The sequence below is a fragment of the Equus caballus genome, chromosome 2 (genome assembly GCF_041296265.1).
Source record: "Equus caballus isolate H_3958 breed thoroughbred chromosome 2, TB-T2T, whole genome shotgun sequence".
Taxonomy (NCBI): Eukaryota; Metazoa; Chordata; class Mammalia; order Perissodactyla; family Equidae; genus Equus; species Equus caballus.
In genome coordinates this window covers 84,135,388-84,150,674 of record NC_091685.1, presented here as the reverse complement: position 1 = coordinate 84,150,674, position 15,287 = coordinate 84,135,388, and the positions used below count along the sequence as shown (strand labels likewise).

At 36.4% G+C, this 15,287-nt stretch overlaps 1 protein-coding gene across 1 annotated transcript in view; it reads left to right on the top strand.

Annotated features, from left to right (window-relative positions):
- The window catches only part of GUCY1B1 (guanylate cyclase 1 soluble subunit beta 1), a 46,965-nt gene extending 33,669 nt beyond the window's left edge, over nt 1-13,296 (top strand). Inside the window, exons 6-14 of the mRNA XM_023636396.2 lie at nt 604-834; nt 2,104-2,220; nt 3,179-3,312; nt 5,587-5,784; nt 8,418-8,655; nt 9,689-9,829; nt 10,338-10,492; nt 10,819-10,945; nt 12,113-13,296. Of these exons, the coding sequence (XP_023492164.1) occupies nt 604-834; nt 2,104-2,220; nt 3,179-3,312; nt 5,587-5,784; nt 8,418-8,655; nt 9,689-9,829; nt 10,338-10,492; nt 10,819-10,945; nt 12,113-12,136 (1,365 nt within the window). The 3' untranslated portion in view covers nt 12,137-13,296. The remainder of the gene's footprint in view (nt 1-603; nt 835-2,103; nt 2,221-3,178; nt 3,313-5,586; nt 5,785-8,417; nt 8,656-9,688; nt 9,830-10,337; nt 10,493-10,818; nt 10,946-12,112) is intronic.
- The last annotated feature ends 1,991 nt before the right edge of the window (nt 13,297-15,287 follow it).

Here is a 15,287-nt window from a genome sequence, read left to right as displayed (position 1 = left end):
TACACGTGTGCCTGGCACAGGGAGCTGAGCCCACCAGGACCATGGGCTGCTTTCCTCCCAGTTCTACAAAAGAGGCTGCATGGGCTACTGGTGGACTGGTACCAGATTTGCAATTTTTCTGTGAATAATTATTCAGTCTTCAAATTTCATAAATCAATTTCTAAAAATAGTTTTCTATTTTAGACATGTATGATATTTGCATGTATTAAATTTTCATAGTTAACTCTCTAAATACAATTCTCACAACCAGTTCCTTAGATATTTTGATATTTTAACTAAATAGAAATGCAGACAGGGGACAGCCCCGTGGCCGAGGGGTTAAGTTCGCACACTCTCCTTCAGCAGCCCAGGGTTTCGCCAGTTTGAATCCTGGGCACCGCAGACACGGCGTCGCTCCTTAAGCCATGCTGAGATGGCACCCCACATGCCACAACTAGAAGGACCCACAACTGAAATATACAACTATGTGTTGGGGGGATTTAGTTAGAAAAAGCAGGAAAAAAAAAAAAGATTGGCAACAGTTTTTAGGTCAGGTGCCAATCTTTAAAAGAAAAAAAAAAAGAAATGCAGACAATTAACACCATTTCCCTCTTTGACATCCAGGTTATTCAGCAAAGAAATGAAGAATGTGATCATACTCAGTTTTTAATTGAAGAAAAAGAATCAAAAGAAGAAGATTTTTATGAAGATCTTGACAGATTTGAAGAAAACGGTACCCAGGAATCACGCATCAGCCCATATACCTTCTGCAAAGCTTTTCCTTTTCACATAATATTTGACAGGGACCTAGTGGTCACTCAGTGTGGCAATGCTATCTACAGAGTGCTTCCCCAGGTAAAACGACATCACACTTCCTTGGGGCCCTAGACAAAAGGCCATAAAGACACTCTTGTTACATGTGGCCATTCGTTCATTTAACCCTTTGTCTATGCATCCGGCAATGTACAGCACATTGCAGATCACATACATTGTTTAAACGTGAGCTAAGTGCATTGGAGCACACTGCGACTTTCCGTAGGACTGCCATTTATTTGTTTCTGTTTTAATCACTTACAAAAACAGTTGGAAAACCATGTGAGAATGGTATATTTGCTTTAATGAGAAAATGGATAACTTTCTAGTAACAATTAGCTTTCACTTATTTATTCATACGTTAAGTAAATATTCATTGGATATCTACTGTCTAAAAATAGCCTTCAAAATCAACCATTGACATTTTCAGGAAAAAGAAAGGAGTTTAAAAAACACTAAGGTGGAGAATGATAGAGATTATCATGGGATTTAGTAGAAAAAGCATCAAAGGACAACAGTTGGGATGAGGACGAGAGCCTACATTCGACTTAGATTCTCAGACCCATTGATAAAATCCATCCTTTCTGCTTATTTGTTTCTCTCATCTACTAACTTTTGGAGTTGTACTTGATATGTGTCTTCAGATAGTCTTTGCTTGTTATTAAAGAGACTTGATAATTCAGAATTAACCCAAATGGGATCAGGCTTACACCTATAAATCCAAAAGCAAAATGGTGCATGGCCTGGCCTCCTCTGCCAGCTTGCCTCTCCCTCATGGTATGACCTCAAACTTCTTGCTGCTTCTCTCTCTGCCTCTTCTCCCTTTGTCATAATATGAGGATAGAGAGCATGTGAAGCACGTTTGGTCAAGTGCCTGGTCCACTGTAAGCCATCATTAACTGTTACCTATTGTTATTATTAGCTGTCTCTTGATAAACTATGTGTTGGCTGGTGGTTTTGATATTTAAATATCATTTTAAGCCATAGGCATTTAGCACCTCATGCTACATTTTAAAAGATCAGTTCCATTCCTTCTTCTTTGAAAATGCTTCTTTTATCCATATTAGCTTATATTTGTATATCAGTCATCTGAATCCTTATTAGGTTATGTGTTTTTGCAACTATTTGATGGCAATTTAATCACTGAGTTGCACAGGTGAAGATGTAAGTCCATAGTTGAGATAAGTTGACTACAAAATAATTGTGATTTTCTGTTTTTAAGTATTATTGAGGTAGTTTACTCTAATAATTAATATCAAATTGTAAAAACTATTTTCACTAAGTGCTCTTTTCTTTTTATCTATATTTTAGCTCCAGCCTGGGAATTGCAGCCTTTTGTCTGTCTTCTCTCTGGTTCGTCCTCATATTGACATTAGTTTCCATGGGATCCTTTCACATATCAATACGGTTTTCGTATTGAGAAGCAAGGTAATCAAGATATGATTTCCCTCAATGTGAGTAAGTAAGGTATGTTACAAATTAGAAGTGTTCCAGAGGGGAAATTAGCTCCTATAACATTCTGTGAGATGGAGAAGGCATAGAGAGATCAAAACCAAACCTCAAAGGGAGTCCTATTTCAAAGGCAATGTTATTCATCTTTGGTTTGCCTGAGGGGTGGTGGAACTCTGTGGACTGATGAGAATTAACAAAAATAAGTTTTAAGAATGTCTTGCCAGGACAGCCCAGTTTCATATAATAAAACCAACATTTTTTATTCCCTATTTTAGGTGTCCTATTTTAGAAATCAGAAGAACTAATAAAGATTATTTTTTACTTCACCCAAAGCGGCCAAATTATTCTTCCTTAAACTATTATTCTTGGTGCCATTTTTGTGGGAAAATAAAAGAGAGAAAATGTTGGTTCCGTTGATAATTTAGGAAGTGCCCAGACGTCATAGTTTCTGTTTTGGGGATTGTTAGAGCAAAAGGGTCCGAGAGTATACATTTCTTCTTTCCTATAACCCTCCCAAAGGTCTAACCTACATATACTTGATGTTTTTGGAACTAACTACTCCCAGCTGTTCTATGAATGTGGGTATGGGGAATGGAGAGCCTTGGTTCATTCGTTGATAGAGCATGGTATAACCATGCTGAGAAATCAGAAATAAGATTCATGGAAGCTTTAAATAAATATGTGAACAGTGGCACTGCTACTGTCTATCTGGGTTCACGGGAGATAATCAGTTCACTTTTCTGCAGTGTTTGTAAGGTAGCCACTAGGCTTATTACCTGGCAGAACTCTGACGAAATGCCCTCTACTGTTCTGATTGGTGCACTTATTCTCCCTTACGGTTTGGTGGGAAATGAGGTATGTGTGGCCTTCTGTTTGCTGAGTTACTGGGTAGGGAGACAGGCACCAGTTAATGGTTATGTCTTGCCTTTTCAAGGAAGGATTGTTGGATGTCGAGAAATTAGAATGTGAGGATGAACTGACTGGGACTGAGATCAGCTGCTTGCGTCTCAAGGGCCAGATGATCTACTTACCCGAAGCAGATAGCATACTTTTTCTGTGTTCACCAAGGTGAGAATTTTTAGATGAATTGTAGTGGATATAAGTACTTGTCGTTAGCTAGCAAAGGAATTCAGTAACACTTTATTCAATCATGTCTACATATCCTAAAGTGTAGTTAGATTTTACAACTCTCATTATACACCTCTTTATAACAGGGATAATTTTATTTAACATTTATAATGAACTCAGAAGAAATCATGTATTCTATTTTATTTGCTATGTCTTAATCAATTTGCTGAATGTTGATGCCATTGCGTCATGGGGTACATAATCTGCAGTTAGCTAATTCTATGGCTCTGTACCTTCCACAGAGGCACCACGTAGAAGAGTAATTCTGCGTAACATCTAATAGACGGCATAAATACACGAGTATATTTGGCACCATGAAATTACTTTTCTAATTATTTCTGGGTTTGAACTATTTTATGTTAAAATATTTAGCTACTTTAATTGGGATGTACTATTCAAATGTATTATTAAATTGAAATTTATGTCGATTATGTTATTTGTAATAAACATCAGAGGGAAGTAAAACTGTAGGTTAGTATTTTGCCAGTTTGACAAAATATTTTACTAAAAGATGCATGGGAATTCAGAATAAGAAAGTGTATCTGAATTTGCTTTAGAACAGTAGAAAGAGATAGTTCTGGAAATTGGTAGGTGATATTTTGTGTGTTTATAACTCTGTACAACCAAAAGGTATGCAGTAACATACTTTTTAATACATTTAAGAAGGCATGTTTTGGTGGCCTATTGATTAAAAATTCGAAGTCCACATGATCATTTTTCAATTAAAAACACTGTTTTAAAATTTCTGAAAAATGCACTGAACTTTGTAACAACCTCTTTTAATATTATTAATATAGTATTAAAGACTGTATATGACTAATGATTTTCCCCTAAGAATATATATCATGAAAATAAAAGAGACAAAATTAGAGAATACAAACTCTTTACATTCTTTTATTAATAACTTACATTGATCTAACTCTATCTTCATCTGCTGTCTATAAGTTCTTTTTTCTTTTGCCTCTTTCCAAGCTCACCTTCAGTAGAATGACGGCTTTTCATTAGGGACAGTTTCTATTCAGGGAGAGAGAGGTTTTTTTGGTAATAGAAGCAGAAAGTTTGGAGTCTATTTGCTAATTACCATATGTGGAAATTGGTTATGTAGTAACACCTTCACAGATTGTCATATGGGTCCTGCTCGTGTGTGTAGAAAGATTTGTACTCTCATTAAATAAGAGATCAAATAAAAGAGTTTTACTTATAAAATAAATAATTCCAAGATGATCAGTTAAATTGAGAAAAAAGTTAACTCTTTAAAATAATGATAAATACATTTTTTAGAACATTGAGACATAATTTCATTAAATTTTCTAACAATATGAGCATTTTAAGCCATTTATTTTCATTTTAAGCTTGTAATCATTTCTTTTCTCTGCTCGGGGTCACGTCTTATAGAACATTTGGTAGATCATCTGGCCTCTTTCCAGAGAGGTGTTCTTCTTTAGTAAACCCTGTGACCATTTTATTTTTCTATACTGACCTGCTAATTTTTGCTTTGATTGTTGGACATTTCTACTGAGAATATATCGCAGAGAGACATTTTGTTAATCCAAAATTCTTCAATAAAGTCACAACTCAATGATATCATTTTAGAGGAATTACTATTGTGAATGACCAGAAGAAATCACTTTGCATTTAAAGAAATCAAACCAGTAATATAAGCTCAAGACATCCTAACCAAAGAATAAATTTTATAAAGGCAGTCAACTTTTCACTCACGAGATCTTCACTGAATCAATATACATTATTATGTTGTTCTGAAAATGACTTCAGTTACAAAGATGCATAAAATTCAGCAAGATCAAATAATGTTTCAAATAAATGAGAAAAATTAGTCAAGGAAAATGAGTTAAGGAGTATAAGCCTTTTGTTCATTTCTTTATAATCAGGAAAAAATGTGATGATAAATAAAAGCCTTGTATTAAATGCAGATTTACAGGGCAGTTTTTTACATTATCTTTCAGTTTAGGTTGATGACATCAAAAAACGCGATTTGGCAAAAACACGTTTCAAGTCCACTGCTCTGTGATAGATTTTTCCATGTCTGAAAGCATGAAGTCACGTTATTTGTGAGATTCTCCAAGTATTTTTCTTCAGCCTGACCTTTTGAATGGTAGGAGATGGCAGGCTTATCCTCCTTAACTGTAGTCAGAATCGGTGTTGTCATGTGCATGGACAAGTTGGGACTGATTTTGCCTCATTTCTCTGTGACAGTGTGATGAATCTGGACGACTTAACAAGGAGAGGTCTGTATCTGAGTGACATCCCTCTGCACGATGCCACACGCGATCTCGTTCTTCTGGGAGAACAATTCAGAGAGGAATACAAACTGACTCAAGAACTGGAAATCCTCACAGACAGGCTGCAGCTTACGCTAAGAGCCCTGGAAGATGAAAAGAAAAAGACAGACACGTAAGAATGTAACTTTGCTATTAAAGAAGGGCACAGCTGTTATGCATAGTATATTGTGACTCTACTGTAGTTGACTTAAGGTTGATAACCAGACTAACAGGCATGGAACCCATTGTAGTTCTAGAGCAGTAGATAAACTCTTCCACATCTCTTAAAAAGAAATTCTGTGTACCGAAATAAATCAGTCTTAATGGCAGTGGGAATATGTCTTCTAATTTTACAAACCAATTTGAAAGAAATATGCCAAAATCTCTCTCTCAAAATCGTTAGACTAATTCAAATGCGTCTTTAAAGTCCAACTATCCATTCATTCCCTCCTTCATGCAAGAAGTATGTCCTGAGCATGCTCTTTGTACCAGGGGCTGGCCAGGGGCTGAGGGTTACACTGAACACTGAACTTGGAATTGGCCCTTATAGTTTAAAAGATTTCTGTTCTTGGACTCCGAATTATCTTAGGACTTGGCAGATTGAATCTGACAGATTGTAATGTCATCTGTAACGACAACAATTGCATCTGTGAAGACACACATCAAAAATATCAAAATAAAATATTATTTTTCTACTAATGGTGCATTAAATTATGAAATACTGGGCAAGTAACATTTAAGATAATACTTCATTTTCAAGTAATTTGTTTAAACAAATACTCGTTGTTCATACTACTTGGCCTTGCTTGTGTATATTAATTAAAAGTACTAAATCACTGATGTTCATAAGAGGTTTTACCCAAGGTCCTGTGTGTTCATTTTTAATGTTTGTAAGATAGAAGGCTAGCTTGTTGGAGAATTGAACTGATCTGCCTTACTTCCTGTAAGAACTGTTTCCCTCTACTTGAACACCCAGAATATCAGTAACAGCATTGCTTTCTATACTTTTCCTTCATTGGTACATGTGTAGTTGCCCATGGATGAATGTTGTGCCCACCCACAAACACAGCAGTTAACTATTTATTAATGGCATGGATGAAATAGAGAATGCCTTTTAAATGTCTGTCTTTATCCATAGCTTCTTAATTCACTTGTCTTCGCCTTTGCATAATGAAGCTGAAAGTTGTGTTTAGTTTCTTTGAGACCACTTCCCTTCCCTTATGACCTAAATTGAACCCCTTAGGCTATCCAGGTATTTTGCAAATTTCAGAAAGCCTGTGAGACAGGGAGCTCAAATTCCTCCCATTGCTTGAAAAACAATTCAAAATGTATACTTTATTGGTATGCGGTACAACTTCATTCATGAAAAATAACACATTTTATGGAGCTTGTAGGATAGTACTTAGGACTATAATTCAAAGTCATATGGATTTGTAAGTTTGAGTTACTCAGTATCCTGTTCTGGCTGTTATATTAGAAAACCACATAGGTTTTGTTTTTTGTAGATATTTGGTTTTCAAGTTGATTTAATTATAAACCATTTACTACTACTACTACTATTATTATTATTATTATTATTATTATTATCATCATTATTTTGGTGAAGAGGATTGGCCCTGAGCTAACATCTGTTGCTAACCTTCCTCTTTTTTTCTCTCCAAAGCCCCAGTACATAGTTGTATATCCTAGTTGTAAGTCATTCTGGTTCTTCTTTGTGGGAAGCTACCGCAGCGTGGCCTGATAAACAATGTGTCGGCCCACACCCAGGATCTGAACCGTCAAAGCCTGGACCATGGAAGCAGAACATGCAAAACTTAACCACTTGACCATGGGGCTGGCCCCTACTATTCACATTTAATATTCAAATATAGCTTTAAAATATTTTATAAAGTGTTTTCTGTTTAAAAGTTCAAAATGAAAAGCTGGAGAAATTTCACTAAAGCTAGGAAAAATAATGAGAGTTCAGCTCCATTTTGTTCTTGGACTCCGAAAATGGAGAGTTCCTCTCCATTTTGTTCTTGGACTTAAGCCCTCTGGCTACAGGGAAGAAAAAGGTGGGGAGGTGTCATTTGTTCCTCTGAGTTACCATGTCAAGAGCCCGTGGGTCTCCCTGGTTTCTGCTTCTCTCCCTCAGCTCTCATCCTCCGCCTGTTGTGCTTAGCACACTTGTCCCCTCAACGTAATCCCAGAGGCCATTGTAATGGTCTCAATATTGTCTATTCAAAGAAAATCTTTTCTTGTCTAGACCCATTTTAACCTTTTTTATCAGTGTCTTCCAAAGAGGAGTGAGGCGCGAATGGGACTGGAGAGAAATCTGCTTCTTTTAATATTATTTACAAAAATTGAAATAAATTTCTTATTCCTGAGAGAGATACACATGCTCCTGGTACTGTGCTACTCACACAGTGTTGTAAGTGCTGGTGTTGACAACTTTCACGCTGGGAACGTGGCAGCAGCAGGGTCAGAGTGCAAGACTGCGCATGAAAACCTGGACTTCCTGTTGCCAGTCCTTCGTCTGATCTATTTGTTTGTTTGGCTTATTTTGACTTGGTTTTAATTGTTTTGGATTTGGGGATGTTTTATGTGATTAAAACAAACAAATTATTTATATTTTCTATACTTTACTTATAAATATGGCTAAGAACGGGTATCCTATCAGAATCCAGGCCTTTACAGTGCACATGGCAGCTCTGACTGGGACAGGAGAAGCTCTAAAGCCGGTCCCAGAATTGCTTACCATGGCTTTTTCCTAATCCCACTGAACAGGTTACTATATTCTGTCCTCCCTCCATCTGTTGCCAATGAGCTGAGACACAAGCGTCCAGTGCCTGCCAAAAGATATGACAACGTGACCATCCTCTTCAGTGGCATTGTGGGCTTCAATGCTTTCTGTAGCAAGCACGCATCAGGAGAAGGGGCCATGAAGATTGTAAACCTTCTCAATGACCTTTACACCAGATTTGACACACTGACTGATTCCCGGAAAAATCCATTTGTTTATAAGGCAAGTCCAGATGATATCCTAATGCACTACTAGTGACAATCTGAATTTTCAGATCCTACCTTCCAAAAGCACTGCAATCACAGGTCTCTGACTGTAGTCCTGCCACCTTGGTATAGTTAGTCTCCGTGTAGTTGTAATTTGCCATTTTCTTCACTAATTACCTCTTGTGTAAAACTTTCTCGTCCTTGTAGCCCAAATGAATAGATCAGATGATTCCCAAGGTAAAATAAAATATTCAGCAGCTTATTTGCTCTTACATGAACAAATCTGCACAGGTTGTTTATCACGTAATATAAACACAGCATTCTTTTTAGTGGTCTGCAAGAGACATTTTTACTGAAATATATAAATGCTTTGCACAGTAAAGAAGTCACGGAGCATGAGAAGGGGTACTGGGACTCAGACTTGATTTTAGATAACTTCAACTTGAAGATAAACATTTATATGGCATTTCTGCCCTTTGTTTCAGTTAGAAACAAATATAATATTGGAAAAATGAAGTCAGTGGAATATTGCTTCATAAAGAATGTTAACTAAACCATCAGCAGGCATCTGGAATAATATAAGTGCCAGAAAGACTATTTTCTATTTTATAGTCGTTTTCTGGGGTACAATGTAACACTTGGTGAGCACATCATAAAAATAAATGGTTAATGACCATGATAAATCACTGAGCTTCAGGCGGTGGTTCTTGTGCCATCAAACTATCACTGTTTTAAGGGGAAATAGGGTAATAAATTGTTCTACTAAATTATAAGGGTATACAAGGTGAGAAACCAGGACTTCCTAGAGGAAAAGTAATACTGTCTATACCTGCTTGCCGTCAAAGACCTCAAGTGCCATGTGTGTAAATTTCAAATAATGACAGTTTCATCTTATTGGAGTTGAATGTATTAGAATTTTAAGAGAGTTAAGGAGAAGGAAAGCTTAAAGTTACCAATAGCCTTGGAAAACTATTTTTTGTATAAGAGTAGCAAATGAAATGGTCACGTTTTGCTAACCAATGAACATGTAAATATATGTGCTGTGTCAGGTGGAGACTGTTGGTGATAAGTATATGACAGTGAGCGGTTTACCAGAGCCGTGCATCCACCATGCACGATCCATTTGCCATCTGGCCTTGGACATGATGGAAATTGCTGGCCAGGTTCAAGTGGATGGCGAATCTGTTCAGGTTAGTAATTAAAATAGATATTATAATAGTGGTAGTAGACTTTTGTGGACAATTGATTCATATTCTTGACCAAGCATCATTAATTATGTACAAGAAAGGACATCTTGACAACAAAGTCTATACTATTTTATTGAACTCATTGTATCCTATTCTTTCATAGAGATGGGAAATCTTTCCCCCATCTGAAACCTAGTCTGTCCCATGTACTGGAAGTCATGAGGATGAGATAAAATTTCCTGTCCTTTCTGGTTTATTTTTAAAAATCTCTTTCTTGTATCTTATGTAAGTTGCCAGATTTACATCTCTGAAATCTTCAGACTTTAGAAAAAGAATGTTTCTCTTGGAAGAAAGATTTTATGAGGGTTTTTGGTTTTGTCTGTAATATACTTGGACTCTAGAGAATTCTTATGATGTTTATATGATGACTACATTATTCTGTAGTATAAAGTAAGTAAATATTAGCGTGCTCGTGATAGAAGTTATTGAAGCAAAGCTTTGATTTCTGCAGATAACCATAGGGATACACACTGGAGAGGTAGTTACAGGTGTCATAGGACAGAGGATGCCTCGATATTGTCTTTTTGGAAATACTGTCAACCTCACGAGCAGAACAGAAACCACTGGAGAAAAGGGAAAAATAAATGTGTCTGAATATACATACAGGTAAGAGAACATGTCTTGCTATTTACTGATTTCCAAGAAAAATGTCTCTTTCCATATAGTTTAACTCTCTGAGTGATTTTGTTACCTTTAGGCAGTTATGATCTTGGCTCTTAGGATTGTTTATTTTGTATTTGAGAAGGTGGCATCCTTATTTCCATTTTAAATGATTCCACACCATTTCAGGAATTTCTGATAAAATCGTTGTTCTTAAAACCTTGAATTGCCTTTACAAACAACTTTAGTGTGTGGCTTTGCTGTCTCAGTTGATAACTTTGGTACGTGTCATCTCTCCATACTTCTCCCTCCTCCCTGTCCCCTGTATTTAGATGTCTTATGACACCAGAAAATTCAGATCCACAATTCCATTTGGAGCACAGAGGCCCGGTGTCCATGAAGGGGAAAAAAGAACCAATGCAGGTTTGGTTTCTATCCAGAAAAAATACAGGCACAGAGGTATGACTAATCAGAACGTAATTCTTTTTTTTTTCTTCAAGACAGAATATAAATATGGGCGGCTAAATCGTAATCACTGAAAATATGTTTCATTTGAAAAGAATTCTTGCTTACAGACATGAATTCTTAAGTAAAGCAGCGGAAATCCTGAAACATTAATGAGCCAGTTAGAACAATAAAAACTTCTTAGGGGACAGTTTATGGTTACCACTGTTTGTCCTCTATTGAAATTAAAACCAGAAGCTCTAGATGAAGAAGACCTGGTTTTTGTTCTTCCTCTGTAGTCCTGCTCACACATGACTGAGGGGAGCGGGCTGTGAGGGGACTCCCCAGGCCCTTTCGCCTCAGTGCCCTGAGCTGGGCTGAGATCGCCATCAGGGCCAAGGCAGGACTGCAGTTCATGGGAAGTTTAGTAATCATGGAGCTTCAGATCCATCTAAGGGCCAGCCTGTCACCCTGCAGAACGTCTAGGGATCTTTGGAAATCCTAGTTCCTCGTGTGTTTTTCCTAGAAAGAAGAGTGATTTTTAATTTCCCAGAATCCCAATGCTTCCACAGGGAAGCTTTAGGTTTGTGCTGGTGCTATGGGTGTACTCCATCCAGAATCCCTGTGCTAGACCGGACCTCAGGACACTGGTGCTCCAGCCTGGAGTCCTGTCACCCCCGGTGGGCTTGTGCACACCGAGGTCACGCCCTGCCTTTGCCATCTCACAGCGTGTGGCATCAGAAGCCAGTTTGATGCTTTGTTCTCCTGCTGATGTATTGGTTCTTTAGATGGGGTGAGACTACTTGATTATATTTCTTTTCCTATATGTATACTAATTCCCTAAAAATGCTTTTAAAGTATAACAAGTCCTAAAAGGAATGGAATGCCAAGTTTTAAAATATTTATCTTTATCTTCTTTCAACTGTTTTTACTTTAAATAATTTACTTCCAGCGTTGGCATGCTTACTGATGTTTCTCTGATAAGTTAAACTACACCTCAGGGGTGGGTCAGTTTAGTAGGGCGGCCCTGGTTCACCCAGAATTATGGAAGGAATGACTTAGAAAGACTGGAGATATGAATGCAGATCACGTTCTTATAGAAGAAAAATATTTGGGGGAGGAGGCTACGACAAGCTTTATTATCACTAAAAATTAATCCCCTGTTTCTTCTGCTTTTTTTAGGAAACACAGCAGGATGAGAACTGAATTGTGGACTTTGGGATGGAGAGGACTGCAGACTAGGTTCCGATTAATCCCCCAATACATACCAAGCCTGGGAGCAATTATCCCCCAGCGATACAGATTTTGCTTTGTCCTTTTCGATTATCCCAAGCCTCTCTCCTAGGTATATCTTCCACTATACATTATACAACTTTAGCTCTTGCTCTTGATTATTTTCAAGGTTTAATATATTATCTAAGCGTTGGCTTTTGATGTGGATGATGTGAGCTCATGTGTCTTAAAATCTACTGTGAGTATTACCTAACATGGTAATTTGCAAGTAGTAGGCACCCAATCAATATGTGTTGAATTTAATTAAATGAAACAGTATTTGGCCATGTGTATATACACCCTGGTTTGTCAAATCTGTTTAGTGCCTCATATATATGTATATTTTAATGATTATAACATACAACAAAGTTTATATCGTGGTGTTGTGTATCACTATAGAAATCATTTTCTAAAGGAGTGAATTCTAAGTTTCAGGAAAAAATGTGATTTATTTTCAGACCCCCCCCCCAATAAGAATTAATATACTGTGCTAAACAAATAGTGACTATTTTGAAGTGTGCTAATTTCCCTTCAGAAATATAGAATACACATTTCTATTACTAAAATATTTGGTTGCTCATTCAAATCATGTGGCAAATATAATTTCTCTAAAAGGCTCTCATTTGTATTGTTCCCCTTGTATTAAATTTCATTAACCACATGCAGCCGTCATAGAAAGTTTCACACTGAGCTATTACATTAGCTTGGGATAATGTTAGGGGCTCTGACCACATCCAAGAATAAACTAGAAGTCCTGCTGGGCTACTCCAGTTAGAGCCATTCCTGGCTTTTTATTCCCAGAAACGAGCTGCTTTTTCTTAGCTTAGAAGAATGAGACTATATCTAGGGCATCATGTTCAGAAAAGTTAGTTTAATTTTGACATGGAATACACTCCTATGGGAATAATTGGCCTATTATTCTTAAATGTCTCTGATAATTTATTAAAATCTATCTTTATAAAATATAGCGCAACTACTTTTGTGTAAAAATATTTGTCTTTAAATTTAGTATTTCATATCAGCACATCAATATATGTATAAATGTTCCGTGTTAATGTGTAAAACAATCTACAATAAATTATTTTTTCCACTTGTCTCGAGACAGTTTTTATTTCCAAAAGAATGACATTAATGTTATTATTTGCATTTTATTAATTCCATTTTTGTAAATACATTTTATAATTTTACCTCATAAACTTTATATTAATTTTGATCCACTGTTGTTAAAAAGTTGAATGGCTCCTCTTAAATAGGCATATTCTCAAATTCTGTTTTTCTTTGGTACCAACAAAATGAGAAAAACAAAACTAGACCTGGAGGGGGCGGATACACAGATCAATATGATGTGACATCAGCTCGTGAACAGCTTGTAATCTTTTAGCAGTGAAAGATATGTATACAAATAATTAAAATGTGTGATATTCATAGTGATAAAACACACTCAAGATGCAGAAAGGATATTTAGAGAATGAGAAATGAGAGGACAAAGGTGGAGTGGGAGTAGGAGGAGGCAGGGAGGCTAGTTGGGTGTCATGATGATCTAGTTTAAAGATGAATTAATGCAATGGAAGCCAGAACCTGCATCTGGGCAGGTAGCTGAAGCTCAGCGTCTCTGGTTCCTCTCCTGTTTAATCCTATGCACAGCATTGCATTCTGTGCATTGAGTTTGCTGTGCATCAGGTTATCTCCCTAATTTCTAAGTTCAGTGAACTGATCATTCTTTGTTGCATTGGCACCAAGGACTACTTTATGAAGTGTTTTTGTTTGTTTTCATTCTCTTTTTATTGTTTCTGTGAAATTATTTCCCATACAATTTTGTGTGTATGTGAGAATTTTAAAACAGAAAGAAAACTTAAAGGAATTGTACAAGGTACAACCGTACACCACCACCTAGATTCTACAATTATTAAAAATTTGCTATATTTCTGACAATTCCTTTTAATCCATTTTCTAGCTTTCTGTAGTCGGCTGGATTCTATTTTTTTAATTGAGATATAATTTACATACTGTAAAATTCCCTCTTGTAAAGTATATCATTCAATAATTTTAGTATATTCACAAAGTTGTACAACCATCCAATTCTAGAATAGTTTCGTTATCCTCCAAAGACATCTTGTAACCATTAGCAGTCACTCCCAAATACCACTTCCCCTAGATCCTGGCAACTACTAATCTACTTTCTGTCTCTAAAGATTTCCCTATTGTGAACATTTGATAGAAATAGAATCATATAATACGTGGCCTTTTGTATCTAGCTTCTTTCATTTAGCCTAATGTTTTCAAGTTCATCTATACTGTAGCATAAATCTGTATTTCATTACTTGTTATGGATGAATAATAGTGTATTGTAAGGATATACTGCATTTTGTTTATCCATTCGTTAAGTTGATGACACTTGGGTTATTTCCACTTTTTGGCTATTATGAATAATGCTGCTATGAACATCCATGTACAAGTATTTGTTGTACATGTGTTTTCAATTCTTTCGCATATATACCTAAGCATGTAAATTTCTAGGTCATATGAAGCTTTGTGAGGAGCTGCTAAACTGTTTTCCAATGTGGCTGCACCATTCTTCTTTCCCACCAGCAGTGCATGAGGGTTGCACTTTCTCTGTATCCTCCCTCGCCAACACTTTTTGTTGTCCATTTTTTTGATAATAATCATCCTAGTGGGTGTGGAGTGGTATTTCATTGTGGTTTTGATTTGTATTTCCCTAATGATTAATGATGTTGAGCATCTTTTCATGTGGTTATTGGCTGTTTGTATATCTTCTTTGGAGAAATGCCTATTTGGTTAATTTGCCAATTTTAAATTTGATTATTTGTTTTTTAATTGTTGAGTTGTAGAGTTCTTATATCCTGGATCTAGACTCTCATCAGCTACATGATTTGAAAATATTTTCACCTAATCTGTAGATGATTTTTTCACTTTCTTGGTAGTGTACTTTGAAGCTCAAAAGTTTTTAATTTTGGCAAAGTACAACTTTCTCTGTTTTCCTTTGATTTCTTATGCTTTGCATATCATATCTAAGAACTCATTGCCTAATCCAAGGTCACAAAGATTTACACTTATCTTTCCTATT